This window comes from Populus alba, chromosome 1 (genome assembly GCF_005239225.2).
Source record: "Populus alba chromosome 1, ASM523922v2, whole genome shotgun sequence".
Taxonomy (NCBI): Eukaryota; Viridiplantae; Streptophyta; class Magnoliopsida; order Malpighiales; family Salicaceae; genus Populus; species Populus alba.
In genome coordinates, this window is record NC_133284.1 from 12,140,515 (window position 1) to 12,168,045 (window position 27,531).

A 27,531-nucleotide genomic window follows, 5' to 3' on the forward strand; every position below is an offset into this window, starting at 1 on the left:
TAGTTTGTCAAATTTTTTAAAATAATGTGCTAATTCTAAATAAACCGAGTTTTCCAAGCATGAGAATTGACAGGTCCCCAGATATTTGCATGAACATCCGCACTTTAACTCGGCCAATAAACTCGGTAGCTTTTAAAAGAAAAAAGGGTGAAAGGGGCAAGACGACATCGTGTAAGACTCATTCTTGTCAAGCCTAGCCATCAATTGAGATTATGACTTGATCAATAACAGTAATATTACCATGGAATGCACTAGAAGGTTGAGATGATATTTTTTTTCTTCAACATATATACACCATGTATGAACTAGATCCTTAAAATATACAATTAACTGAAAATAATGAAGGTAAAAGAAAACTTATTTTCAGTGCATGATGTCAAAGTCAAATTCATGGACTTGAAATGTATCCATTACTTAGCTTTGATCACCACTGCAAAAATGATCGATTCTTTAGGTGCAGAAAAACAGGATATATATATATATATATATAATGATAATTTATACTACATATGAGACTTGGTTTGTAAATAATTCATAGAATACCAACCAAACTCGTCTTCCTCTACCTTAAAGCTGAACAATTAGGTATTACAATTGGTGCCCATACTACATCATGTACCAAATCAATGTTTATTTAACATAAATGTTCATTCCAATACTAATATTTTTTAAAAGTAAAAAAGATCTGAGACTGATTGAGTTAGATAAGCTCAATTCATTTAATAATATAATTAAAAGGAAAAGACATTGAGAAAAAATAAAGAGGAAAAATGGCAATTATTAAATATAAAAATGAGCTAGCAATATTATACTCGTGATGAAAAAAAAAGCTTCGTTAGAGACTCATCATCGCTCTACTATGGACATCACTCCACCACCAAAAAAGCTTATAGTTCTAAAATTACTGCAAAAGACTACACAACAACACTAGAAAAGGTTGCATGTACTCTCAGAGTGTTGACCAAAAAAACAAACCAAGCAAAATACCATGAAGTGATCCCATGCTTATATTTAATCAATTAATTTAATTTAATTAAAAAACAAAAATTCTTCATTCAAAGCTAAATTTTTTTAAAAAAAACAACAATTAAAAAAACTCAAGTTAACTCGGCTTATTTTTAAAATTAGTGAAAAATTCTATAGAAAGCAAATAAAAAAAATAATAAAGTTCAATATCTAATTAAATAAATATTAAAAAATCAAACTAAAAATAAATATAAATTTAAAAAAAAATAAAAAATAAAAATTTTTCCTAAACCTAAACTAATCTCTTAAATAAACTCACAGCATATAAAATTCTAAACTCAAGCGTAGTAAAAATAACTTAATTCCCGCTGAATTTAATATTTACTGCGTCCACTTAATTATAAACTTTAACAAAAACATTATAAGTATGGCAAAAATACCATGGAAGCACAGTGCCACCCGCACACGGATTAATGTGATTCGCAAAGTGCTTCTTCTTCTTCCTTTTTTATTCTGCTTTGAGAGTTTTTCCATTCAGTCACCAAAGTATTATTCTTTTTTAATTTAGTCCTTTAGCATTGTGTTAATGAGAAATTAGGCTCAATCCCCCCCCCCTTTTCTGAGAATGGAATGAGCTGACATTAATTTCAATTAGAAAAGGTCTCTAATTCCTCATCACTAATAAAAACACAATAAATTAGCGAACATATGAATCTGGTCGTCGTCTAAATTAGATGGCAACAAATTACAGAAATCATGGATATTCCTCATGCCCCCCGCCCCTTTGTCTAATCAATTTCTAACTACAGGTCACTTTTCATAATTATAAAAACCATAGCTTACCATTTGCTAGCTTAGTGCTGATGCTAACTTAAATAAATATCTCACGTTCTTGTAAGCTTTATCTCGTTTGACAAGGGATCCGACTATAGCTTTTGAAAGAAAAAAAAATCAATCTAGATGATTAATAATTAAGTTAATTAATTAGAAATACCACAGATCATGACCTAAATGGCCTGATTCCCGTCTAATTCACGGCTTCCTTTCTCTTTTTTCTCGACCGAAACATGACAGATTAGCTTCGTTAAGATTACATCACCGAGATTTGACAAATAAAGCGCTTGCAAAGGTTACTTATGAAAGTCCGTGCGAGAACAGATGGAAAAAGGATACGCCAGCGCCATTGACAAAGGAAGAGGAAGAAGATCTCTTCCTTCGGCTTTTTCTTGAGGTGAGTGCACCCACCGCCCGACATTTGACTAATGAGCACGACGGTTTACCGCGTAGAAATCCTCCAGCTGTGTCCATGTTTGAGTGTTTGGAACTTGGGAAATTTAGAGTTCATTCGCCTTACTGATCTCGAATTATAAGTTTTTTTATGTTTAATCTAGCCATAAATATCTTATTTATATATATATATATATATATATATATATATATATATATATATATAATTTCTTTCGAAGAACTTTTAACCGACGTCATCCAACGCGAATATTTTTGTCACCTAGTTAACCCGTCCGGATCCTCTCTGAACCCCCGGTGATTGAATTTTCCTAAACTACTAAACCATTGACAATTTCAAGTCACCAATATTTCAATAGTATCTTGTGCTCAAAAGAATAAAATAAAACAAAATAAAACGACCGTCAAGATATAAATTAATTAACAAAATCACGACGAAGCCCATTGCAGAATCTTTTATATATATAAGGCATGGTTGTATGACTCTCGAAACAATCAAAACAAGAGAATCATGGCAAAGAGCAAGGTTCTTGTTGTTGGGGCTACTGGGTATATCGGTAAGAGAATTGTGAAGGCAAGCTTAGACCAAGGCCATATAACCTACGTCCTTCAACGTCCTGAGACAGGCCTTGACATTGATAAGCTACAGCTGCTCTTGTCATTTAAAAAGCAAGGAGCTCGCCTTGTTGAGGGTTCATTTTCCGATCAGCAAAGCCTTGTGGAGGCGGTGAAGAACGTTGATGTTGTCATTTGCACCATGTCCGGGGTGCATTTCAAGAGCCACAACATTTTGATGCAGCTCAAGCTCGTCGATGCCATCAAAGAAGCAGGAAACGTGAAGGTACTTGAATATTCATGATAATTAATTCAGTTTGTACCCTAAGCTCTTAATGGCTATCTCTGCATATTTTTTTCTCCTTCTTCGGGCTATCCTGCATGCAAGTGATGCAGTTCAAAGCTAGCTATTAGTTTTTAACATGGAGGTGTTTCGTTGTTGTTGTTAAAACTGGTAGCAAGAAGCACTCTGGAATACTGAATAATGGCTCCACATAATTTAACCCTTTCCTGAGATAACATTAAGAACAACAGTATCTGTCCTAGTTACCTTCTGGCGATGATCTAATCGCTTAAGATAATATAGCGGTGGAACTCCACCATTTATAGCGAAACAAAGCATGATATGCCTAATCACTTTAGTCGTTGTATTATAATCTATTTGCTTATGGCAAAGGCCCAAATTAAAGGCTTGTGCAGTATACTTTCCACTTTAAAACAATATCCTAAGTTCATTTAAGTGACCACTCCTACCCATTGGCCACTTTAGGATATTAATGAATAATGAAGATCAAATTGTAGGTTTCTTAAGGATTTCTAACCAAATAGCAATAAGTTAATGTAAGATAACATAAAAAATCATTGTCACGCATGCTTAATTTTGTATTTTCTTAATTGCTAGGGTACTAATTAAGAAGTCTAAACATACTTCTATTGAGTTGTGGCAGCGTTTCTTGCCTTCGGAATTTGGTATGGACCCAGCAAGAATGGAGCATGCACTAGCACCAGGAAGAGAAACATTTGATCAGAAAATGATAGTAAGAAAGGCAATTGAGGATGCTAAGATCCCCTTCACTTATGTGTCCGCTAGCTGCTTTGCGGGTTACTTTGTTGGCAACCTCTCTCAGCTTGAGACCCTAACCCCTCCAAAAGATAAAGTTTGTCTCTATGGAGATGGAAATGTTAAGGGTAGGTGGTAGTGAGGAGAAAGAAACCCTTAATCCTATTTGGTTGTAGTTTGTACTGACTAATGCTATATGTTGTTTAGCTGTTTATATGGATGAAGATGATATTGCAACATACACAATCAAATCAATAGATGATCCTCGAGCATTGAACAAAACGTTGTACCTAAGGCCACAAGAAAACATTCTCTCACAAAGACAGTTAGTTGAGATCTGGGAGAAACTCAGTGGAAAGAAACTAGAAAAGATCATCATTTCTGGAGAAGACTTCCTAGCTTCCATGAAAGGTACATATGAGGACTAAACAGAAAAATGATCCAATATCATATATACATCATCACTCTTTTTCATCTTTTTTTATCATTGTTTGCCTTGGTTATATTGGTTTATTAAATTTATCTTTGTGTGTTGCAGACAAGGATTATGCAGCAAAGGCAGGAATGGGGCATTTCTATCATATTTCCTACGAAGGTAGTTTGACAAATTTTGAAATAGGAGAAGATGGAGAAGAAGCTTCAAACCTTTATCCAGAAGTGAAATACACTCGCATGGATGAATATCTGAATATCTTTGTTTAAAATGTAACCCACATCCTACAGTAGCAGTACAATGAATATCTGAAAATCCTCTTCTTGCTTGCTTTTTTTGTCCTCCTGCTCTATTTACGTTTTGTATCATCGGAATGATATATATCAATAACAAATTGTGTGGAATGTTTTAATGAAACGATTAGTGGGCTAATCAATTAATATTACTGCTCTTTTATTCCGTAGTGATATATCTTGAATGCCTATATGCTTGCTAATTTGTGGCCTGGCCTTGAGTATTATTGACCTTAAGGCTTCTTTCGAAGACTAAGGCTTTTATCCTTAACGAAAAAGGAGGCCTAGCATCTGGTATAACAGGGCCTGGCTGCTTAGGCCATGATGACAAGTCTTAAGAAGACAGAGGAGCCTAGCTCCGACTTGAGTGTTTTGTACAAATGTAACCTGGTGATTTACGTGCATGCAGTTCTCAGAGCTTCAGAAAAATGAACCATACACAGCAAATTGTAAATAGAGGATCTGTCAAGTTTATGACATAATTTATAAGCAGCCTTTTAGGGTCACACTATAAGGAGTTGCAAAATGTTTGTTATGGAAGTAATTACTAAATATTACCACTAATTTATCTCCTATATGAAAGCATTTTGAGTTCTAACTCTGATCCATTTGCAGCAACAAAATCATAGGTACCCTTGGTGTTTAAGTCAAAATGTATGGAATCTCCTTGAAGGTGGTGCTTCACATCTTTAGTTTCCTGTGTCTGTCCCTCTCTATTGAGATGGATAGCCGAACCATTTGTCCTGATATTGACACCTTTCAAATCAGTGATGCGTGGTTTCCTATCTTCTGCATTCAAATTCTCAATGAGACTAGATATAGCCAAATTGAAGCCTGTTAATTGAGCTCTTGTAGCTTCTAAATTCCCATTTCCGTCGTCATTCAAGTTCTGTGAGAGACTCTTCTGGGCTTTCTCCAGTATGGACTGCAAGTACTTCCCTTGTGCCTCTATTCTCATCTGCAGCTTCTGCTGTACCTGTTGTAGAGAAGATCAACTCAGCGCATCAAACTAGAAATTTGAGAATAACCTGGCCAAGTTTAGTGATATTCTAGGAGAAACTACCAAAATAAAGAAACAAAGACAGAGAGAGGGCAGACTCTTATGTGAAAGTTATACCTCAAGCTGTTCTTGTAATGTTTTCTGTACTTCAATCTGACTATCCAATGCCTCTGCAACTGGGATTTCTCTGTTTCGAACATACATCAATTAGTAACAACATTGAAATTTGCGAGTAAACACGTTTAGCCACTATACTCTGGTTTTTTTTAATGATTTTTGCCCCGATACAAAACTTTTTATGGATTTTGCTGTTTAACTCGTTATTGCTTTAAGGACTGTGCCATCCATCCAACTCCGTTAGTTTGAGTGGTCATTACCTCTAGAAAATAGCACGAGGAACTTTTAAAAAGTGACCAAAAAAAGAATAAAAAAAAGAACAAAGAATCACATTTTCTTAAATTAAAAGAACCTAACTCATTAAAAAAACATTTCAGTTTCTTCCTTTTTTAGGATTTTCTTTTCAAGGACAATCCTTAATGGAATTACTAGTTAAGGGGCATAATCCATAAAAATCTCTGTACAGGGGCAAAAACAAAAACACTTGTAGATAGAAATAAGCAATGTTCAAGGAAACAGTTAAGGGCTTGAGACATCCAGAAAAAATCATGTTTTTTCTCTCTCACAGAAACTACATGTAAATACAGAAGAATGATGGCGGAGCGTACCCTTGCTCTTTATCCATTCTTGGTGAACTGGTACTTGTCGCTGAGGAACCATGACTGAAGTTTACATATGAAGCCCCTAGAAGTCAATTGAAGTGGTAAGTCGCGAGACTAATGATACACAGAACTAATTGACTATGCAAGTTCTTGTAAGAGCTTTATAAGCTACAATGGGATCAAGTGCCAATTTTTCAAGCTGAAACCAGTTATTTATGTTGAAAATGGAATAATAAGAAAAGCAATGATGAAGCAACCTCTGCTCTCCCGGCTTTGTTCTGAAATGTTCTGTCTCCGAGCCTGGTTCCCTAGTCTGTATTTCTGCAGATAAATAAGCCAGCATATTTACAGAGTCATAATTCAAAGGCAGAAGGAAAAGAAATAGAACAAGCATCAGTGATGTGAGAAGCATTAGTTATGTTAAAACTGTACCTGTAAATGACTCTTTAAGTGGTACAATGTCAAACCCTTTAATCCCATTAACCTCAAGACTGACTTTGGAGTTGCCTCTGAAAATAAATCCAGTCTATATAATTAGATTAACTACGAGATTAAAGAGAAAACATTCAAATGTAGACTCAAGTTGATTAAGTTCATCCAAATATTAAGAAGAATTCGATAGTAATAGACCAGATATATGAACTGTATTGTCATTATCGTGTTTCAAATGCCCACGGCATTGTTATAGTCAAGGCAGAGCCTGTGTCTTTGTATCACTGGGAGCAGTTATTTCTGATATAGTTTCTGTAAAATCGAGTCAAAACCAAGGAGAAAATTTGCACCAGCTCTAATCATATTTCCTGGAAGATTCCAAATGAGCTAAGCGTGCAAAAATGGCTATTTCAATTAATATGGGCCAAATCATCAATCTTGCAAATCCCTCCTAGCTAGCTAGAAATTAAATAAAGTTCAAACAAGAAAAAGAAGAAGAAGAAGATGAATTTAGAGTTAACTTACTGTCAGGGCCACCAAGCTTGGTGACAGCATCAACAAAACGATCATGAAGATCAGCAGTCCATCTAAGTCTTGGCTTAGGGTCTCTTGTCATCATCACCATCCCATTCTCGTATGGATAATTCCCTCCCCCACCAAATGTTGTTCTCTCCATGTATAACACCCAAAATCTCCCCCAAAAAGTATCTTTTCTACTTCACTGGCTGGAGAATAGAAGTCTTCAAGCAGCTTTTTTGCTTCTGCTCTTTCTAAAACTCTTTCTTTCCCAGAACATATGAAGACCCAAAAGCGAAAAAGGAAGAGAAGGCTATCAAGAAAGTTAAAAAGAGAGTCGAGAGGATTTGTTTATGTGGAGCAATTCTTTGCAAGAAGAAGGGACCAAAATTCAACAAGTGTGCATTGTAATGGAGAAAAACCAAATACAAACAAGTGCATACAAGTGCTTATATAGATTTTCTTTTTCTTTTTTCTTTTCTTTTTTTTTTACTAGTTATTTGAACAACAACATGAAGTTCTTGTTTGATTGAGGAAGGGAAAAAATAACATTAAAATAAATATTTGATTAAAAAATTATAGATTGAAGTGATATCATTGATTGAATATTTATAAGCTAAGCCTATGTAGCTTGCAATATTTGATGTTGAGGAGATATATTAGTAACATATTTTTAAATATTTGGATGTGAGATTTCATGTTATTTGATTGAAAAATTCTTTTATTTACAAAAACAGAAGAGTAAAATAATATATATGTGAATGGACATGCTGAGGAAAGCTCGGCGAGGAATCTGAAGCAACATGGCTGAAGAAATTTAGAATTGGAACACATGTTAACGTTGTCATATTCATGTGTACATCAACACACCATAATAACCGCCGGATGTAACTTAGGAAAACATCTAGATGATCAAACGGTGAAAGGGTCACTGAGACCGAGCGAAGGACAAGAGCAATGTATAGATTATATGCCACGTAGGATCCAGCGTGGAATATTCGCCGGCGGAGAAGATGGAAGGAATATTCGTCGCGTCACGTGGAGGGGCCGCAGGAAGTGTAGGTGGGGACAAGATAGGGACCATATAATGCTGATTGAAACGACGGTGTTTGACATGTGGGCGGTGGTCCAGTTCATGAATCAGCCACGTTTCGAAGTCCCCGTGAGGGACGGTGAGGGCTGGAATGCTTGAAGCTTCAAGTTGAGAATTAGTGACTACCAGGTAATTAATTCTCCACGAATGTCTTTTGATGGTTCAATTTTTAAAAAAATATAAAGAAATAATTAGATGTTCCTAATACTTTTTTCGTTAAAAATAATTTATATTGTGTAATGGTTGACTCGATATAACTCAGTTAATTTTACAAGTTTAAAAAGTACCTTATGTAATTTGTAAAAACATACTTGACTAAAATAATTTTAATATAATTTTTTTTTAATATTAAAATAATAATTTATTATATTAACTTGGATTAACTTTGGTTAACATGTAAAATTTATGATTTGTGTTATGTAATTATGTTAATTCTATGAAAAAACAAATCAAAATAAGTTACGAAATACAATTCTTAATCAACTCAATATTAAAAGATGATATTGAAAAAAATAATTGAAAAATGACCTGAGTTAATATATCAAACTTATAGCCCATGTTATAAGACCGAGATAATCTTATAAAATAAATCAAAATAAATTATCAAATTTAATCCTTAATATTGAATGATATAATTAAAAAAAATCATAAAAACAGCTCAAAAGTTAATCTTTAAAATTCATGAACCAGGTCATCAAACTGAGATAACCTCATAAAAAAAATAACTTAATTTAACATGAATGAACCTGTCAAATCCACAAATCTAGTCATAAAACCAAACTAGTATAACCTCATTCAATAAAATTCCCCACCCTTTTAGTTTATAGTTGATTAATTAATCAATGTCACTCTCATAAAGACCAAACTAGTGATATTGAACCCATTACATTGGGGTAGGTGTTTATGTTGCTGCTACAAGGATGAGTACGATTTCACTTCTTCTGAATTAGACATAAAGTTCACTTATAAATTATTCGTAAAGTTTTATATTTATATATATATAAAGGTCAACGTTAATTTTTTTAAAAAAATTAACCATCAACTTGTTTAATAGAATAAAATCTAAACCATTGAAATCAAATGCAAAGCTACAACAAGATATGAGGAGGCTACGACTCCGGAGTTCAAATAATGAAAATCGAACAAATATATATATTAAGTGGCATGTACTGAATTGAAATTATTTAATTAATATGATTTGAAGTTTTAATATTTTCTTAAAGATACCCTGCATGCATGCACATGTATACTATTAATATATGAATCAGTTTAATTTGAATTGTCAAACTTTTATCTTTAACAATTTTAAACACTACACTTCATTTAATAAAATAATTATATAGACGTGATAGTTAATGTAACCTTTTTCATTCGTTAATCAATCATGCGCTTTATAATCTATCGCCCGACCCGACGGACATGGATTTAAATTAATAGTTTGGGTTTTATAGTATATATGATCTATTGTGTTCTTATATTCCTAACAACTTGAAAAGAGTCCAATCCATTCATAATGATCAAAATAATCTTATTAATTATTTTTTAAAACATGGTTATAATAGAATCATAAAATGTGAGTGACTAGCTTGATATATAAACATCACTTCTTCTTCTTTTTATCACGAGCATACGTACCACATTAATTTCTTCTAATAAGTTAAATAATTTATTTTTTTAATATGAAATAATTATCTTATTTAATAGATTAAACTGTTATATAAATCATCAATATATAATTAATATAATTTTCTCTATCACATTCCTCTCATTCAAATATATATAAACTTTTTAAATTTAAAATTTATATAAAAACAAACTAATTTATATTTAATTTTTATCGAATAAAATAACAATATAAAGAGATAACTATATAATCAACGAGGTTTTAATATTATATTAAAAAACTATTTTACTCAATAACTTAAATTATTAATTAAAATACTAATATATAATTTATAAATTATTTTACCTAATAACTTAAACTATTAATTAAAATACCATTATATAATTTATATAATTCTTTCTTCTCTGCATTCATACGAAACAGTTTTGCTCTCCCCTATGTTTACGGGTTAAAATATGATTATAAAACGTGTCCGACTCCGACAGTGAAGGTGAAAGGTCGTGGATTAGGTACTTTGTTTCGTGGAAAGAGAAGCTACAGCCCTCTACGTAAAATATTCCTTTCGTGTGCATGAAAAGCTGTCTAGTGATGAACCTATCTCCGCCCTTCCTTTCTTCATATTCTCTTTTTCACACCTTTTTTTTTTTTTTTTTCCTGTTCGTAAATTGTAACTTCTTCATTTTGCTTTGTTTTTTAAAATAAAATAAAAGTAATTAAGATGTTAGCTTGTTTGAAGGTAAAAACACCCCAAATATTATATTGTTTCAGTTTAACCCCCAAGGTATCTACCAATACCTTGTCAAAACACCCTTTACATTTCAGCCTTTCTGCGCCTTAGCCACCCATAGAGTAAATCTTTCTATAGGTACCACTGTCAATTGACATTGCTGCTTCATGATGTCCCATTTTTTATGCCATTCGCATAGTTCGTCCTAGGTTCTTGTGCCACCAATACATCTCCATCTTGGTTGTCCTCTGATACTTGTTGATCCTGGTATCCATGATCACATCTCCAACAGAGGTTTTCTGCTTCCATGCCTAACTGTGAAACGTTCATTGCAATGGAAACGCAGGCGTTGTGCTCTCCTCCTTTTCATTTCCTCCCATGATAATCGCCTGATTGGAGTAGCAGGCCTTATGGTGCCTTCACGAGTTGTTGGAGGAAAAGCTATAGGAACTTGTGCAGGCAGGGATGGTCATGAGAACTGATAATCTCTCATCCTCGCTAAACTAATAGCATCCTTCAGTGTTTTTGGTTTGAACATCTGAATCCCATCAGAAATCTCAGCCTTCAAGCCTCCCATAAATGTTCCTATCAAAGCTTTTTGAGTTCACCCTCGAAATCTGTTGCCAAGCTTCTCAATTTCTTTCTGGTAGTCTCTCAGAGCCCCTACCCGTTTGACCCGTGAAAGAGCTTCATCAAGGTCTTCACAAAGATATCATGCTATAGCAAGCCTTTTTCAAACTTCTACCAAGAAATCATTTGCCTTCTTCCCGGAATGTCTTGCGGATCCACTGCCACCACTGGTTTACCTCCCCTTCCAGATGATAGGCCACTACGGAAACCCTTTGAAAATCTACAGTGTCTTGATACTCGAAATACTAATTCACGCAGTTAAACCATTATGTCAGATCATCTCCTGAGAACCGTGGGAACTTTTAACTCTGCTGTTTTAGATGATACAACCTGCCTCCTTCCCTCATTCATATCAAGGTTGTAGCTGTCATGGTTTGAAGATTCCTGGTCTAAATGCAAGACATTAGAGATGCGATTGAGGGTCTCCTCTAAATGGAAAAGCTTGTCAGTCATGGCAGTCCCCATTTTTTGCATCTCATCCTGCACTAAACCAAGCACTGTTTCCAGATGCTCAATGCGTTCTTTATTGGTTCCCAGCTCATCCTGCACTAAACCAAGCCCTGTTTGCAGATGCTCGATGCGTTCTTTATTGGGTTCGATGAACCAATTCACTGGTGATCTAAAATTCCAAGGGATAATATTCTCTTAGGGTGAGAATGAACAATTTGGACGGACAAGTTCTTGTATTCATAATGATCTCCTAAACAACTTTCTATGGCCAATAATCACTGCCCGCAACTATCGCTCACGCTCACCTCATCCATGAGACTTGGAATTTGGTTCAAGGTTTCTGAACGTCTACTTTAGAATATCATAATCATTGTATTCATTCCTAATTTTAGAGTAGATCGTTACTTTTGGCTTTTTACAATAATCCTAACCAGAAATCTTCCCCAGAAATACCAGAGTATTGGCTGTGCTAGTTCTAACGTCTTCATGCTAGACAACCTTTAAAACCTTTTCTGAGCGCAGTTTCATCTAAATTTCTTCCTATGAACACAAGTTTGTTTATTCTCTTCTCATCAGGTCCCCATGTTTTGCCTGGGCAACCATCCAATAAAGAATGCACCCCCTGAAAGAAAAGCACCATGGAAGGAGGTGAGGATTTGAAGGAAAAAAACATGAAGAAAATATCCAGTTTGGATCTGCAAAAACCTAGAGGTATAATTGGTTAATAAATAAAGCATAAAAAGTTGTGGGAAAACCTGGAAGATATATCGTTGATCAGAGCCGGTGACGGACAAGACACCTTTCATCCGGTACAAGTCATCACCTTTTTCTTCAATTAGCCTTTCTAACCAATCATCGACCTGTTCCATTTACAACCAAAAAGGAATTTTTAAATTCCTCGCCATTATACATCTAAATGTTTGTAATATATGGTTCTCTCTGTCTCTCAAAATCGAAGACAAGAAACCTTATAGATGAAGGTAAATAAGTCAATCCATTAACATATAAATCTTGTATTTTACTATATAATAAAAGTCAGGGTAAACTTTTAAAGAGACCATGATGCCTTCATTTTATTTTTTATTATCAATTTGTGATTTTTTTTATTATTATTATCAAGTTGAGATTCGTTTTTTTTTTCTATTATAATAATTTGTTTTCACTTTTTAGAAATATAGAATCTTAAAATAACTAAACCTGAAATGGGGAAGAAGAATAGAATCCCAGACTCACCAGCTAAATCACAATTCTTTTGTAATAATGGGGTTAAATCAATTACACATATAGCATCTAGGAGCCCCCCCCTTCTTTGTTAAAATAGATAGAGATATGGACATGTATATTGTTTTTTTTTTTTTTAGATTAACGTGGATGTTCGAGCCAACTTACAATCACCTCGACTAATCTCATGGGCCCTGAAATTAACGACCATGCAAGCCTTTAGTGGTCATCATATTAGCAACCACATGGCTCAAACCTAAAACCACAAAGGAAGCAAACCTCTTAGTTCCAAGTTCTTACCAATGGGCCACCTACTAGATGGTTAACATGTATATTGTTATGACTTATGAAAATGGTATAACTACTCTTTTTCCAGGAAAATCCTTACGCTTCTCTAAATTTTCTATTAACTCTTCTATACGAAAGATATTACTTCACTTATTTAACATTGCTTTTCTTGTTCTTTTTCTATTTAATGACGAACACTAGATTCCTTCTTTTTCTTTTTTTCTCTTTTCAGCTTATCTTAGCTGTCAAATTTCTTTATCTTCTTTTGTTGTGCCAAACAAAAAAAATCCTTGCCTTGACAATTGATTAGTCATCTAAATTATTCAGTAGATTAATTATGATTAATTAAACTTGCATAAGATATTTTCCTAGAAGTTATGAGATGGCTATCAATTCGTAACTATGTCTAAAAAATAACCTCCGTAGTTATTAATCATTTAGTTATGCTATATTGAATTACTACAGTTAATGGGTATTATACTTGGGGAAATTTTAACTAGGAACGAAATACAAATATTTTGGAAAAAAGTATTGAAGTTCGGAAAAAAAAAAGACTACAAAACATGTAAAAAAGTTAATAGTAGTTCTAAAATTACTAGTTATGTTATTCATGAATTTAATGATTTTTTTCATTACAAATAGTTTTTTAATGTTCGATGAATAATGATACGAAAGATGGAAAGTTCATAGAATGATGGTGATAACATTGTTATGGTGGTTGAGATGATGGATAATGATAATGATAATGATAAAGCTAATGGCAGAAAGGTGGTGTGGAATGATAATCATGGTGAAGTGATTCAATGATGAAAGAGGTTACAACCACAGTGAAATAGTGGCAGTGATGGTGGCCATTGAAAATTTAAAAGTATATTGTTTTTCATGATATATTTTATAAAATTTTATGAACTTTAAATATTTTCATGAAAATAAAGTAATCAAAATATCAAAAAGCTATTTGAAGAATACTGAATCCAACATATGAGCCTCCAGAGTAGGGATGACAATTGTAATTGTCCCCAGGCAAGTTTGTCTCCAATTACCCAAATGAATATGGGTATAGAGGGACTTTTCATTCCATCTAGGATGGAGCAAAGACAAATAAAAATACTCGAGATCAAATATAATTTTAACAAGATCCCTGCAAATTATGATTCAAGGATAGTGTGGAAATTTTGTTGTGCAACTAAAATGAAAAGGTCAAAAGTGCCCTTGCCTATCAGTGTTTTATTTTTTGCCTCCAAGGGCACATTAGTAATTTTTAAACAAAAAAAGACCATTATACCCCCGCTCCCAGAACCAATTGTGTTAAGTTTACAGGGGCAAAACAATCATTTCAATTATCTAATCCGTAATGTCAATGAGTCTATAGCTACAGTAAAAATACTACCTCTAGTAGTTTCTTTTAACATTCCATAACAAGATCATGTCTCGTGGATGTAGGGACATGTTATGTATCAAATTCAAAATAACTTTTTGTATTAACTATAGTTTTTTATTTCCTTATCTAACATTTATATAAATAAAAGACTACAACTTTAAGATACATAAAAGTCATCTCTTGCTTGTTTTCTTGAGAAGAAAATTTAGTAATTAGTTATTAACTAATTCAACTTATCATTAAAATGGAAAATTTTAAAAATATAAACATTATTTTAAAAACTAAAAAATACAATTTAAAATATACAATTTTGATAATTATTTGTTGTCAATATATTAATTTTAGAATTACATATTTAAGCTTATTTTATTATAACAAATCAATTAAAGTAATTGATTAAACACATATGTGTCTTATTTGATTTGATTTGTTGGAAATTACCTAGCACTTCTATTTTTGTATTTTTATGTTGATTTGTTGATCAAATTGCAAAAGAGGACAGTTGGAAGGGGTTAGATGCTTTTTACTAAATGAGGCAACAAATATTTCTTTATGAATCTTTTGTGTTAATTAAAAAAATTAAGGGGGGCAAATGCTTCCCTTAATTTCTTCCTTGTGAACCTAGATAAAATTGTTTAAATAAACAGCATTGACTTTGAATATTTGATATCAAGGGCACATTAAGAAATAGAGTATGAATATCATAAATCCACACATCAAGAGAGTAGGAATATCCATCTCACCAAAGTGTTAAGAGTGTAGATGCTAGATGTTCATGATTGAAAATATATTGTGATTTAATCCATAACAAAAAGGAACAAACTGCAATACCTCATCAAGGTCAAGCATTCCCTCGAAAACTATACTGACACTAGAGACAGCAGAATCATGCACATGGTTGTGGTGATGCCTTTGATGGTGTTCTGCAATCAACCACAACAATTATGTAAGAAAAACCTGGATATCAAAAGAAGCTAAAGTAGATATTGTATTCTGATGGAGAAACAGATAACAGAAGTGACGAGAGCAGGAAGGGAGTGCTTCTTTCAATGGGTTTGGTTTTCTTTTATTTTATTTTTTAGTGATAGGAGTGGTGGAAAGGGAAACTTTGGCATCATAATTTTTAGAAATTTTTGGCCCCCGAGGGTACATGAGGCATCATATTCACACCTGCCAAGCCTAGAATTGCTTCAAAAGGTTTCACCACTGGATACCTGATGAGTGGCCAGAACTACCTATGAAGCATAGACCATGTATGTTCCTTTTTGTACTACTTTTGGTCACCAGTCATTACATGAAATTGATTGACTGTGAGACCTATCATTTAAGAATCACAATAATCTCAAATCCTCCAAAATTCTGATTACAAAAACACCTCATCAGCACTGGATATTCATTTCTGTCCATGAGATATGCAGAATATTAAAAGCAACTAAGTTGGTCAAAAATGCCAATTGACCAAAATTTTCATAAGTGCACATCCCCGGTAAATGATTGCTCAAAATCACAACATTCAATTCACAATCTCATCAAATAATCATCACAAAATTTCTGCTTCCTAATAAATTAACAAATAGAGGGTCACAGAAAAGATGATAATAAAGAAGAAAAGGCAAACCTTGTGTGGTCCCATGTTGATGCATCGAACTGCAGGAATTGTCTACGTGAACTTCTGAATCAATTCTGCAAAAATCAACATATCCAAGAACAAGAGCTCAAACTACACTACAAGTAGCAGATATGTTTTCTACAACTGTAACATCCAGAAAATAAAAATATTTTGCAGTGTGCTTATTTATTTGTGTGTCAAGGAAAAATATATTTAGTAGAACAATTATAGTTAAAAGAAATAAAGTAAAAGAAAACAATTTGATGGGATTCCTCACTCAAAGATAGGAGCATTAACCTTTCAAGATCATATCCTCCCACTCCCAAGACAAAGTCCATGTCAACAGAGCCATATTTGGCTAGCTTAATTGGAGCCATCCCATTGATATGCTGGGAAAGGAATCAATCATATACAGATTAGGATTCAACTTAGAAGATCCTACAATATGTGATTGTATAAGTGAAAATCTTACCTTGATTCTCATAGTCAATCCCTTCAGTTCTTCCTCGGACACCAAATCTATCTGCCAAAAGGTTAGAATAAATAGTAAGAAACATCAATTCCTCTAGGGCTTCAGAAGGATGCAAATAGAGGTATCTGTAAATAAATGGTATGATGAAGAAATTAACCAACAAGCATTGGCCAATGCATTCAAAGACAACATCAAAATTAACCTTGTTCAATATAATACGGTCAGCATAAGCAACTTGTTCTACTGCCTCATTTACAACAAATCTAGGTTTTACTTCATTCAAATGTTGCAAGACATGCTTGGAGTCCACCATAGTAACAACTCCATCCAGTTTCACATAACGAGAAAGCAGCTCATCAGAGCAGAATGTTTCTATAACTGGGCCTGGCTTTGCAAGTCCTGCAAAAAGGTTTCATATATGATAGAACAGTTAAGCTTTCAGGATCTATACCAATGCAGTCAAATCGTGAAAAGGTAAATTTTGCCTCACGCGGCCAACATGTGTTTAGTAGAAAGAATAAGAAGGCTATCATGAAACTGTGACAGGACAAAGAATGAGAAATCCAGGACAATATAAGGTTTTAATGGGGCGAAATTATTTTCTTCCCCGTCTTTCCTTTTTTCTGAGAGTGGATGTTATCACAAGACTTTAAATTTTCATTAGAAGTCAAATAGAAAGGCAACCCAATATCCAAATCTGCATTTTGGCGCCAAACCATTTTTTACCAACTCTTGCCCAGTCCCAAATGCCCCCAAGCTTTTTAACCTTATAACTAGCCCTTGACTCACATTGCACAATTAAAATCTTAAAAGTCCTAGGAACATATAATACCTGTAGTTTCTATAACAATATGATCAAATTTGTCTCTATTTTTCTTCACCAGCTCCAGGAGCATTTTAACTAGATCTCCTCTTACTGTACAGCACAAGCAACCATTATTAACCATAATAATGTCGTCACTTGCAGTGGAATGACTAGCAACCAGCGATCCATCAATATCCACCTCACCAAACTGCATGACAGTAACCAAAATAACCATTAACTTTTTAATAAATATGAAGCAGAAACCCATGGACAGGTATTTTTTTGCTGCTGAATTCAATATTTACAACACTATTAATTATTGCCCTTCATCCCAATTTTTTGGAAAAAGAAATACCATAATAAATCCGAACAGCACTATTTGTCCAAGGTTATCAGTAATTTTTCATAAGAAAACAAATAATTAAAAACATAACCAAAAGCATGTAAATTTGTAAGGAGTAATGTCCATACCTCATTTTCTATGACAGCAATCCGCTTGCCATGTTGAGATGTCAGAATATGATTCAGTAAAGTTGTCTGCATTGTCAACAATTCAGTTCAAATTTAGAGAAATTAAATACAGTATAAACAATCATACATGTGGAAAAAAAAAAAAAGAATTGCAGTATCTTGAAAACCCGAAGCATTTAAATTGGTATCGGTGCTTTGATTGAGGAAAAAGGAAAAGAAAATCAAAGACTGCCCAGAAAGCAGTTCAAGAAGCAGAAACCAAATAAGTGTGTGTGAGTAAGAAAAAACCTTTCCAGAGCCAAGAAAGCCAGTGATGACAGTAGCAGGGACACGAGTATTTGGGCTTGGAGCAGAGGCGCTAGTTTGTTGTGGTTCAAGAGCAGAAGATGAGAAGGTGGCAGTTTGGGAGGAGTGGAATTGTCTGGAAAAGAGGGAGTGAATGTTTCTAGGGCAATATGAAGGATTTAGGGAAGTGTTTTGGAGAAGTTGGTAGAGATTTTTGGGTGAGGTTCTTGAGACAAGGAATTTGATGGAGCCCATCAAGTTTTCTTTTTTTCTTGGTTTGATGGTTAGAGAGATTTTGAGTGAGCGTTCGTATGGAGAAATCTAAGAAACTAGAACCCTGCTGGCTGACTCAGTTCTGTCCAGTTAGGGACTTAGGGTTTTAAAACCGACTGCCCTTCTTGCTGTCCATATTTAACTACAGAGCCGCTCCTGCCATTTTTTGCAAAAAAAAAATAGCTTCGTGGGCAAAAGGCATGAAAGGCAATGAAAATTAGTTAGTAAGAGCATCTACGTCCATGTTTCTTAATTTATAGCTAAATTATAGCTAAACTAACTAAAAAATCAATTTAGGTAGTTTTCTAATTAATATGATCCTTCACACTCATGTTTTTTATATTATTATTAACATAGATATCCGAGCCAGCTTACGCATACCTCAACAAATCCTAAAAATCTTTAAGTTAACGACTATGTAAGCCTCTAGTAATTATCATATTAGCAACAACAAGACTCGAACCTGAGACTACAAGAGAAGCAAACCCTTTAATTTTTAAATTTCAAGTTTTTATCATTGGACCATCTCCTAGATAGTTCCACTCATACTTCTTATTTTATAGTTAAAGTATCTAAAAAGTTGTTTTAGCTAGTTCTTTAAAAATACAATTACATACTATTTAAAATACAGAATTATAGATAATTTTTATTTTTTTATTATTCAGATTATAAATGAGATGGATATTCAAGTGTATATTATTTTATGTTGTTTATTGCTTTCAAATTATTCTAATGAATTATTTAATAACATGTTTAAAAATTAATTATTTTACTATAGTAGAAATTAAAAATAATAAAAAGAAAATACATACAATTAAAGAAATAATGAAAATTAAACAATGCATACTAATTAAAACCACTATTACACCTTAATTTGATGTATCTTATAATATTCAACCAAATATGGAAGCATGCTTGTTGTATATATCAATAATATTCTCTCATTTTTATATTGTTGTTTCAATAAACATTCCTTACATTAAAACAATTTTATCCCAGGCATGTTGAAATAATAATGGTTGATTTTGAATTTTTTGATATACAAGCTTTATTTCATTGACTTGATATTAAAACATTTGAATGCATTACTTAAACAAATTACGATAAATTAAATGAATTTAGATATTTATGTTTTACATGAACAATACCTTGTTTTCACAAGTAAAACCTTTTTTTTTTTCCTATGCACACATCATCATTCAATAATGCAACATTGTTATATTGGCAAAATAAAGCTCTTTGGTTACATTTCTCTTGATCCTTTCCTCTTGATATAGGTTTTCAGATCTTCATGGATAAATGTTGCATAATTATATACTTTGTTTTGCATTTGCTTCTTTTATTCTTGCTCTGGTTGTTTGGCTTCTTAGTTTTTTATTTTTATTTTTCCGCTCAGGGTCTATCTTTGCTCCTTCCTGTTGTTTTTCTTTTCAGGAACGAAATGTATTCACTTACAATGTTTTTGTCCTTGGTTTTTTCATCTTATAATATTTTTTTTCTCAGAAACTTGCTCCATTTTATTGTGCTCTGAGAATGACCGTGACGGTTCGATTCCAATTTTCAGTGTTGTCCGTGACTATTAGAGATTAAAAAATAAAATAGGAAGAAAAGGCTGAAATTTTACTTCAAAATATAATTTCAGTCCACAATCATTTTCATTTAAAAATATATTAAAAGAATATTTTTATTTATTTTAAAAAATTATTTGTAATATTACTCATAAAAAAATTAATTTTTAATAAAAATTAATATTTAGACATAAAATGCCCTAGGTTCCAGGCGGGATCAATGTAGGTGGCTCAGATAATGTCTAGGTTTCGAGGAATCTGGAGTTTGGATTGAAAACAGTGACGATATTCGGCTCGGGACCGGGTCTCAACGCCTTGGTGCTAGTCAATTTCGGTGAATTGGATTGAGACCAAGTGTCGAACGCCCGAGAGCAGGGCTAGAATCGAGTCATGAACACGCAAAATAAAGACCAACTTGGGATGGAACTGGAATCGGGTTCGGGTCACCTAAGCTCCGAGTTTAGATAGCTTGAAGATCCTCAAATTCTTATGACTCGTGGTTAATTAAAAGTTAATTCATTGTATTCGAATAATAAAAATAAATGTGAAATCAGATAATTTTAAAATAAAACAGAAATCGAAAAGCGCAGTTTTTTTTTTATTATTTTAAAGAAGGGGTATGAATATATATTGTTTGGAGAGATGGATCAGAATCCTGGCTTGGTTTTCTCCGAAGAGAAAGATCGCTCAGTATATTCAGCTTCGATCATTTGGGGAAAAAATCATCACTTCCATCTCCAGCAAATATCATATTTCTTTTCAGATAAGAACACAAATTTACATCAAAATCAATTTATCAAAACAAAAACGTATTTTCAAAGCAGGATCGGTTGCCAATAACCAATAAAAAAAACAAATAAATAAATCTGGGATTTATTTTCTCTCAGACAAATGCCTCGTATTGTCGTCAAGGAGAATGGAATGGATATAAATCGGACTCGTCATCTGGTTTCATCATCACAGAGAAAATAAACCCCAAACAAACATGAAATCAAAAGGAAACTGTAAAACAAATAAGAAGATCTAAAATACAAGACAGCAAAATTTAATAAGAAGGCGGAGATCACAGAGGATGTCTATCTACACGAAAATCAGATGCCAGCTAATTAAGCAGCGGCCCTCTCTTTTATAGGCGCTGTGCCGTTTAGGGTTTAGGGTTTTCTTTTAACATTCTATATGAAACTACGCAAATGCCCCTTGCCGCTACGAGTATTTGGTTCGAGCGGAACTCACTCCCGAGAAAATAAAATGATTTTTTGCATAATATATATATATTATTTTCATTCATGTAGTCTTTTTGAGTAAATCTGCACGCGTCAGAGAAATAAACAAATAAATGACGGTAAATAGGATTGACTAGCTATTTTTATATCTGAGATTGTAAGACGGTCCTGTTATTATTACTTGTGTCTAATAATTCTATTTATTTGAATAATTTTTTATTTAATTTAATGAACATTCATACTAATAAAACATTTAAAAGTCATTAATAATAGTTAAAGACCAAACTTGAAAAATAAAAAAATAAATATAAATTAAGATATTTGATCTCACAATAATTATATATCCAATTATGTTTAATAACTTTGTTTTCTATAATAAATTCTTTATTTAATCAAATAAAAATATGATTGGCTCGTGTTACACCATATATCATAATAGAAAAATTTCTATATATCGCTAACATGTTTTCTAAAAAAAAAAAAAATTTAATCATGAAGTTAAAATCAACTATATATTATACAATATTTTTATCTAATATTAAGGCGAACACATATTAGATTTATTTAAGTCAATTAGGATTGACGTGTAAAACCTGTGAGGATAATCTTGTAAAAAAATAAATTGAAAATCTAAATCCGCAATTAATTTAATGTTGAAAGATGAAATCAATAAAAAACAGTATTCAATAATAAAAAAAAAACTCAAGTGAACTCAAGTCAACCAACCAAACTCACAATGCAGGCTATGCATATCATCGAATTCGATAAATCTTTTATCCCATAAATTATTTTTCATTTAATTATACAGAAATAAAGCGAAAGAGTTTTTTTTTGCATTAAATATTTTTTTTAAAAAAAAAAAAAAAGCAGGACAAACACGCGAGATTAAGATAACAAAAGTAGATCATTGATGATAAAATAGTGAAATTATAGTTTTTTAGTTTTGAGTTAGATTACAAAAATAGATTGTCAATAACAAAGGTTGCGATTCTTTTTTTAATAAAAAATATTAAGGGATAAGAAATGCATTAAATAAAAATATAAAAAAGAAAATAATAACCCAGATATTATGGCTTAACCCTTTAAACCTATGTTCTGGTTCATGTGCTCAATTAGGGTCAATAATTTTTTTTTAAATTTATATTTATAATAAATATAAATATAATAATAATGAAAAAGCTCAAGCCTACACATGGGTTTTGTTGTATTTTTTCCTTAAAAGACGTGAGCAATATTTTTTTTTTAAAAAGACGACACTTCATCTGCAAGCCTAAGTCCTAGCCATTATAGCCTGCCACGCCGGAAAATATCTTTGCAAAATCACAATAGATATTTTTTTTTATTAAAAAATAATAATTTTAAAGTCATTTTAATCCCATAATATCTTACCAGCCACTCTTATAACATCTAGAAACCAATTCATTAGCCCAAAAAAGATTCTAAAAAATCAAAATCAAATTGGATTAGGTTTTTCTTCACTTGAAATTGTTTTTAGGCAACATCAAAACTCTAAATAACTACCACCAAAATCTTCTCATCATATGAACCCATGAATACCAATAACAATTATTTTGGTATTCGAAAATGGCATAGACAACCATTTTGATGGATTTCCTTTTTTTATCATGGGAATTCAACAATCTTTTTCTCTTTTTTCCTAAACCATGGATTGAAAATAATAAAAATGAATTTTTATACTAAAATCAAATTGAAAAAATTCAAGGCACCAAATGGGTAAGATTTTTAAAGTTGGAGGACTGAGTTGAATTATTATTAAGAACTTTGAACCCACTACTTTTATTAGCGTCTTTTCCGCATTTATCTTTCTTTTTCAATCTTGTATGTGGTCCATAGATCGAATTAGTTGCCATTTAATTGGTCCTAAAATGAATGTAATTATATAAAAAAAAAATTCAAGGATCAAAATAATTTTTTTTTTTAAATAATAAATCTTAAGTGAAACGCGAAATGAGAGAGAACAAACAATGCAAATCCCTATGTAAAATTCCCATACCTTTTATTGTTTGTTAATTATACTTTCCTGCGTTTGGTTTGCTTGGAATGAAAATGAAATGGTAATAAAAAATTGATTCCAGTTTAAAAAAAAGGTAGAGAAGATTGTTTTTTTTAATTAATTTTAATTTCGATGAATTCTTAATGATAACAAAAAAATTAAGCAATCCTTTTCTCTCTTTTTTAATCGTAATAAACTAGTATTTCATTGGAAATATAACTGATTCATGTTATTGGCGAACCAAACAAAATTCCATGAGAACCCCCTTTTCTCCTAATTCTATGAGCAACATAGCAAACACAGCATTAACCATTTTCGGTTCGTTTGTGAATTGGGCCCAATCCTTGATTTTATCAAAATTTAAATGAACAGAACCCAAAAACTTAGAAAAACATGCCGAAATCCGGCATGTGAAACACAGTTCCTCTCAATTATAACTGACAAATCGTTGAAACAACACAATGCACCAAAGTATCTAACATAAGCCACAAAATGGAGATCGGTTTTGATGATCCCATAAATAAAACATGGAGCTATTACTGGCTGATACTGCTGTTCGAATTGCAGTTCAAACTGGAAAAAATTGTAGCGGTATCGTTGTTGTTAGCTAAATGCTCAAACTGAGTTCCAACTGTTGTCACAAAAACTCTGCCCTAAGCCATGGATATTTTCGTCTTCCATCCAAGTAATTGGCAGCGTCGGCAGTTTTAAACACAGAAACTAAGCTTCTTCATGACTTTGGCATAGGCTGCAGGGACAGTAGATGGTTGTCTAAGTCTACGTCTTGATTTCTTTGACTGCATCAAACATAAAATTTCTGTTGATCGCAAGTGAAATCAGCTAATAACAAATCACAACCCAAATAATGAAATACTAACTTTCAGATCATAACAAGAGGATTTTCTGCTGGTAATTACAATTTTGGAACCTGAGAGGAGAGGAATAGGGTTCACAAGTTAACAGTTCAAGTTGTGTTCATCTTATTTCTGATTGAGTGAAGTTCAAACCCATCAACACCACTTCTCCATTCAGGAAAAGAATCTTCAAAATGCCACCTTCATTGGGCAATGTATCTTCCACCATCATTCCTCAGGTTGGGTACCAAGGCAAAATAAGATTTACAATGTGCCAGGGGATACCATGGCACAGTAAACAGAAGCTAATAGGATATTTTTGTCTGCCATCAATAAAACTCTTCAACACCACAATGCAAATGAAAAGAAAATCGAGTTGAGCACAACAGGACCAAAAGAGATCCTAAATGCAACGACCTAGGGTTGGCAAATGACACCAATTAAAAGTATACTGTTAAAATCAAGGGCTGAACTAATATACATTGTGATTGAAACATGTAGAAATCAGATCAACATTGCAAACTTTCACATGACGCATAAATGCAACTGGGCCACCTAAAAGGGTATTTCACAGTACTAAAGGAAGCTCCTTATTTTCAAACTCAGAATGCAATATAATATGTTCAGCGTAAACTTGATCAATAAGAGGAGTGTAGTCAAGCAGTAGTCTCCATCCTTTCTAAAGCATCACTACAACTTTGCAACAGGCATAACTTACAAAATGCTATGTAGAATTAGCTTGCACTTTATGTGACGAGAAACCAACTATAAGTATCAAATATTGGGAGAAATGCAGCAAAAGACCATTTCAATTTCAACAACATGAAAGGAAATAAAAATGAAAGTGTGAAAATACTAAGAGGCATACCTTCAAGTGCGCATTATGATTCTTGCCCTCCCTCCAGCGACGAATAGTCCCATCATTCATTGTCCTAAACCTATCCTTATATGACCTGATCGATACAAACTAAACCAGTAATTCACAAAATTTTAAAAAACACTTTTGAAGAAAGAAAAGAAACCAAGTAAAACAACTTAAACTCACGAGTAAGCCTTCATTTTAAACTTTTTGACTTTGGAGGTGAGTGGAGTCATTGGCTTCCTATTCTTTTTCCGCTCCCTTGATGAAACTTGACGCACTTGCAACAACTGAAGGCACACCAGAGCGAAAATCCTCTTAGAAGGAAAAAAAATAATCAACAATTGCAAAATAAAAAAAAACTAATTAATGATTCAGATTTAACATCAACTGGAAAATTCCCGGAATCATGTTGATTGTTAGCAGGGAAAAAGAAGGGAACATATGGGAAAGCTGAACTCAAGTCAACAGAATTATGCTCACCCGTCAAAATTTCAACTTCTCTATCCTATTTTAAAAGTGGTTGATGGGAAGGTACATGAAATCTAGCATTTCTAATGTGTTAATTGTATCCTACATGGCTGGGATGCACCGCATGACTAGTCAAGTGTTAGACCAAATTAGACATGGGTTCTTCAAATCTTCTTCAGAATTCAACTCCTTGGCAATAATGACTATACCCTTTTGGACAATAATTCTACAAGCATTAGTTTCAGGTCAGCCAGTTTGCAAGATAGAAAAAAAGTGATTGGCATTTGGTGCAAAATTATTGAATCAAATATAGAATGAGGTACAAATTGTACGACCTGAAAATAACAGTTCATGCAAAGACTGAACTACGAATAACTAAATCTGAAAAAAAAACATTTCTTTGCATTTCGTCAGTAAACATGCATACAATAAATAATAAAAAAGAGAAAAATCATATAAAAACAAAACCAAAGAAACCCATAAACCTTACAGGGTGGGAGGGTGGAGACAGACGAAAAGAGGGAAGAAATGGTAGCGAAGGAAGCTAAATTGGTAACAAAGAAGATGTGTTCAAAAGGGACCCATTAAGACTCCATTTACTTGAAGCAGCGGCGAAATGGAGAGGTCGGTGATAAAATTGCGGAGACGAGTGGAGAAGGCGATGTGAGGAGGAAACAGAGGCTAAAGATCGAAGCTTTGTGCACAATCTCTGCATTTCGAGAATAAAATTACGGGTATTGATTTGATTAGCAGGAAAAACTGTCAGACGTTTTAACCAGTGCTTCTCGATTCTTTCATGGGTTTTTGCCTTTGGTATGGGGATTGTGGTTTGAGGTTGGACGTTTGGTGGATGGGTTAATTAGAAGCCTTACTGTTAATTAGAAGCCCGTCTCGAGTTAGGACTGTCCTTGTCTTGGACAATGCGGTGAGGGTGACTTCATCAATCATCAATCTTAAAATGGGTTAATTGCACCCACAGTCCCTCTACTATACAAGTTTGATTAATTGAGTCTTTTTACAGCTATTTTGATTATCAAAGTACCTCTACAGTCCATTCCATTTACAATCAGCATCCTGAAATATGTGATGATGTTAACAATGATTTGTTATCATTCACATCAGTCGTGTCTAAAATGGAGAAAAGTTTGGTAAAACAAATCGATTGTCTAAATCTTTCATTCATTAACACAAATGATGATTTTTTTTTTTTTGTTAAAACCTCGTGTTGTTACAGTCCACACAAGTGAAGAAAAGATAACATTCAAGTAAATATGTTTGGTTATTGTTTTATAATGAAAATGAGATTGTTTAATTGAAAAGATATAAACATAAAAAATAAATCTATAAGATAATTTTAAATTAAATTTTTATACTTTCAAAATATAAAATATATAGTACTTGTCTCCATAAACAATAATTATTTTTTATTTTTAAAATATCTTTATAAAAAACTTTCAATTCTAAAACTATTCACTTAAGACATGTAAGGATAAAAATGATTATTATCATGATTTTAAAATTCAATTTAAAAATCGATCCAAAACAAGACTCGGATCACAGGTCAGGCTGACCCGAATTAGTACAAGAAAAAAAATATTTATTAGAATAGTTTTAAAACCTTATTCGAGGGTTGATTTAGGGCAAGGATGGGGTTACACATGAGGTTGATAGTTGACCCAAATTAACATAAGAACAAAAAATAATTATTATAGTTTGAAAACACGACTCGAAAGTCAACTTAGGATAAGGTCCGGGTTACATGTCAAGAAGGTCAACCTAAGTTGATTTGGGTTGATATAAAATAAAAGTTATTATTATCATAGTTTTAAAACTTGATTCGGGGGTCAACTTAGGGAAGGGTCTGGGTCACAGATCATGAGGGTTAACTCAAGTCAATGTGAGGATAAAAATTGTAATTATCATAATTTTAAAATATAACTTAAGAGTTAACTGAGGCAAGGCTCAAGTCACATGTCAGGAGAATCAACATATGA

General features: G+C 32.9%; 3 protein-coding genes, 1 long non-coding RNA gene and 2 other non-coding genes across 6 annotated transcripts; 1 reads left to right on the forward strand and 5 right to left on the reverse strand.

The window, feature by feature from the left end:
* Window positions 1-2,684: 2,684 nt before the first annotated feature.
* Window positions 2,685-4,676, forward strand: LOC118038662 (isoflavone reductase homolog). The gene is made up of 4 exons (XM_035045089.2): window positions 2,685-3,052; window positions 3,714-3,954; window positions 4,034-4,237; window positions 4,365-4,676. Exons 1-4 carry the CDS (start codon window positions 2,723-2,725, stop codon window positions 4,526-4,528), a joined length of 939 nt encoding a protein of 312 aa, XP_034900980.1. The 5' UTR covers window positions 2,685-2,722; the 3' UTR covers window positions 4,529-4,676.
* Window positions 4,677-4,999: 323 nt separating this feature from the next.
* LOC118038663 (myb family transcription factor PHL11) lies at window positions 5,000-7,831 on the reverse strand. Its single transcript, XM_035045090.2, has 6 exons — window positions 7,229-7,831; window positions 6,704-6,780; window positions 6,529-6,592; window positions 6,278-6,353; window positions 5,670-5,739; window positions 5,000-5,528 (listed from the first exon to the last, which is right to left on the reverse strand). Exons 1-6 carry the CDS (start codon window positions 7,377-7,379, stop codon window positions 5,118-5,120), a joined length of 849 nt encoding a protein of 282 aa, XP_034900981.1. The 5' UTR covers window positions 7,380-7,831; the 3' UTR covers window positions 5,000-5,117.
* Window positions 7,832-12,172: 4,341 nt separating this feature from the next.
* Window positions 12,173-18,745, reverse strand: LOC118038659 (uncharacterized). The gene is made up of 10 exons (XM_035045086.2): window positions 18,279-18,745; window positions 17,991-18,056; window positions 17,547-17,727; window positions 16,917-17,113; window positions 16,715-16,765; window positions 16,540-16,631; window positions 16,252-16,316; window positions 15,465-15,556; window positions 12,499-12,603; window positions 12,173-12,365 (listed from the first exon to the last, which is right to left on the reverse strand). Exons 1-10 carry the CDS (start codon window positions 18,528-18,530, stop codon window positions 12,228-12,230), a joined length of 1,239 nt encoding a protein of 412 aa, XP_034900977.1. The 5' UTR covers window positions 18,531-18,745; the 3' UTR covers window positions 12,173-12,227.
* A 2,013-nt stretch (window positions 18,746-20,758) lies between these two features.
* On the reverse strand, window positions 20,759-20,851 carry LOC118038689 (small nucleolar RNA Z103). The gene has a single exon (XR_004685803.1). It is a non-coding gene; the product is annotated as a small nucleolar RNA Z103 (small nucleolar RNA).
* A 143-nt stretch (window positions 20,852-20,994) lies between these two features.
* LOC118038690 (small nucleolar RNA SNOR75) lies at window positions 20,995-21,082 on the reverse strand. The gene has a single exon (XR_004685804.1). It is a non-coding gene; the product is annotated as a small nucleolar RNA SNOR75 (small nucleolar RNA).
* A 2,654-nt stretch (window positions 21,083-23,736) lies between these two features.
* Window positions 23,737-26,397, reverse strand: LOC118038674 (uncharacterized). The gene is made up of 4 exons (XR_004685802.2): window positions 26,028-26,397; window positions 25,253-25,356; window positions 25,076-25,160; window positions 23,737-24,150 (listed from the first exon to the last, which is right to left on the reverse strand). It is a non-coding gene; the product is annotated as an uncharacterized lncRNA (long non-coding RNA).
* Window positions 26,398-27,531: the final 1,134 nt, after the last annotated feature.

What these genes read in the sequence shown, in the direction of transcription:
- LOC118038662 (XM_035045089.2), top strand. Translation starts at nt 2,723, where the DNA reads ATGGCAAAGAGCAAGGTTCTTGTTGTTGGGGCTACTGGGTATATCGGT. An exon ending in TGGAGATGGAAATGTTAAGG is followed by an intron (nt 3,955 to 4,033) that starts GTAGGTGGTAGT and finishes TATGTTGTTTAG; the next exon opens with CTGTTTATATGGATGAAGAT. An exon ending in CTTCCTAGCTTCCATGAAAG is followed by an intron (nt 4,238 to 4,364) that starts GTACATATGAGG and finishes TGTGTGTTGCAG; the next exon opens with ACAAGGATTATGCAGCAAAG.
- LOC118038663 (XM_035045090.2), bottom strand. Translation starts at nt 7,379, where the DNA reads ATGGAGAGAACAACATTTGGTGGGGGAGGGAATTATCCATACGAGAAT. An exon ending in CAAGCTTGGTGGCCCTGACA is followed by an intron (nt 6,781 to 7,228) that starts GTAAGTTAACTC and finishes ATTTATTTTCAG; the next exon opens with AGGCAACTCCAAAGTCAGTC. An exon ending in CATTACAAGAACAGCTTGAG is followed by an intron (nt 5,529 to 5,669) that starts GTATAACTTTCA and finishes TCTCTACAACAG; the next exon opens with GTACAGCAGAAGCTGCAGAT.
- LOC118038659 (XM_035045086.2), bottom strand. Translation starts at nt 18,530, where the DNA reads ATGGGCTCCATCAAATTCCTTGTCTCAAGAACCTCACCCAAAAATCTC. An exon ending in GATTGACTATGAGAATCAAG is followed by an intron (nt 16,632 to 16,714) that starts GTAAGATTTTCA and finishes TTCCTTTCCCAG; the next exon opens with CATATCAATGGGATGGCTCC. An exon ending in GGAGGATATGATCTTGAAAG is followed by an intron (nt 16,317 to 16,539) that starts GTTAATGCTCCT and finishes TGATTTTTGCAG; the next exon opens with AATTGATTCAGAAGTTCACG.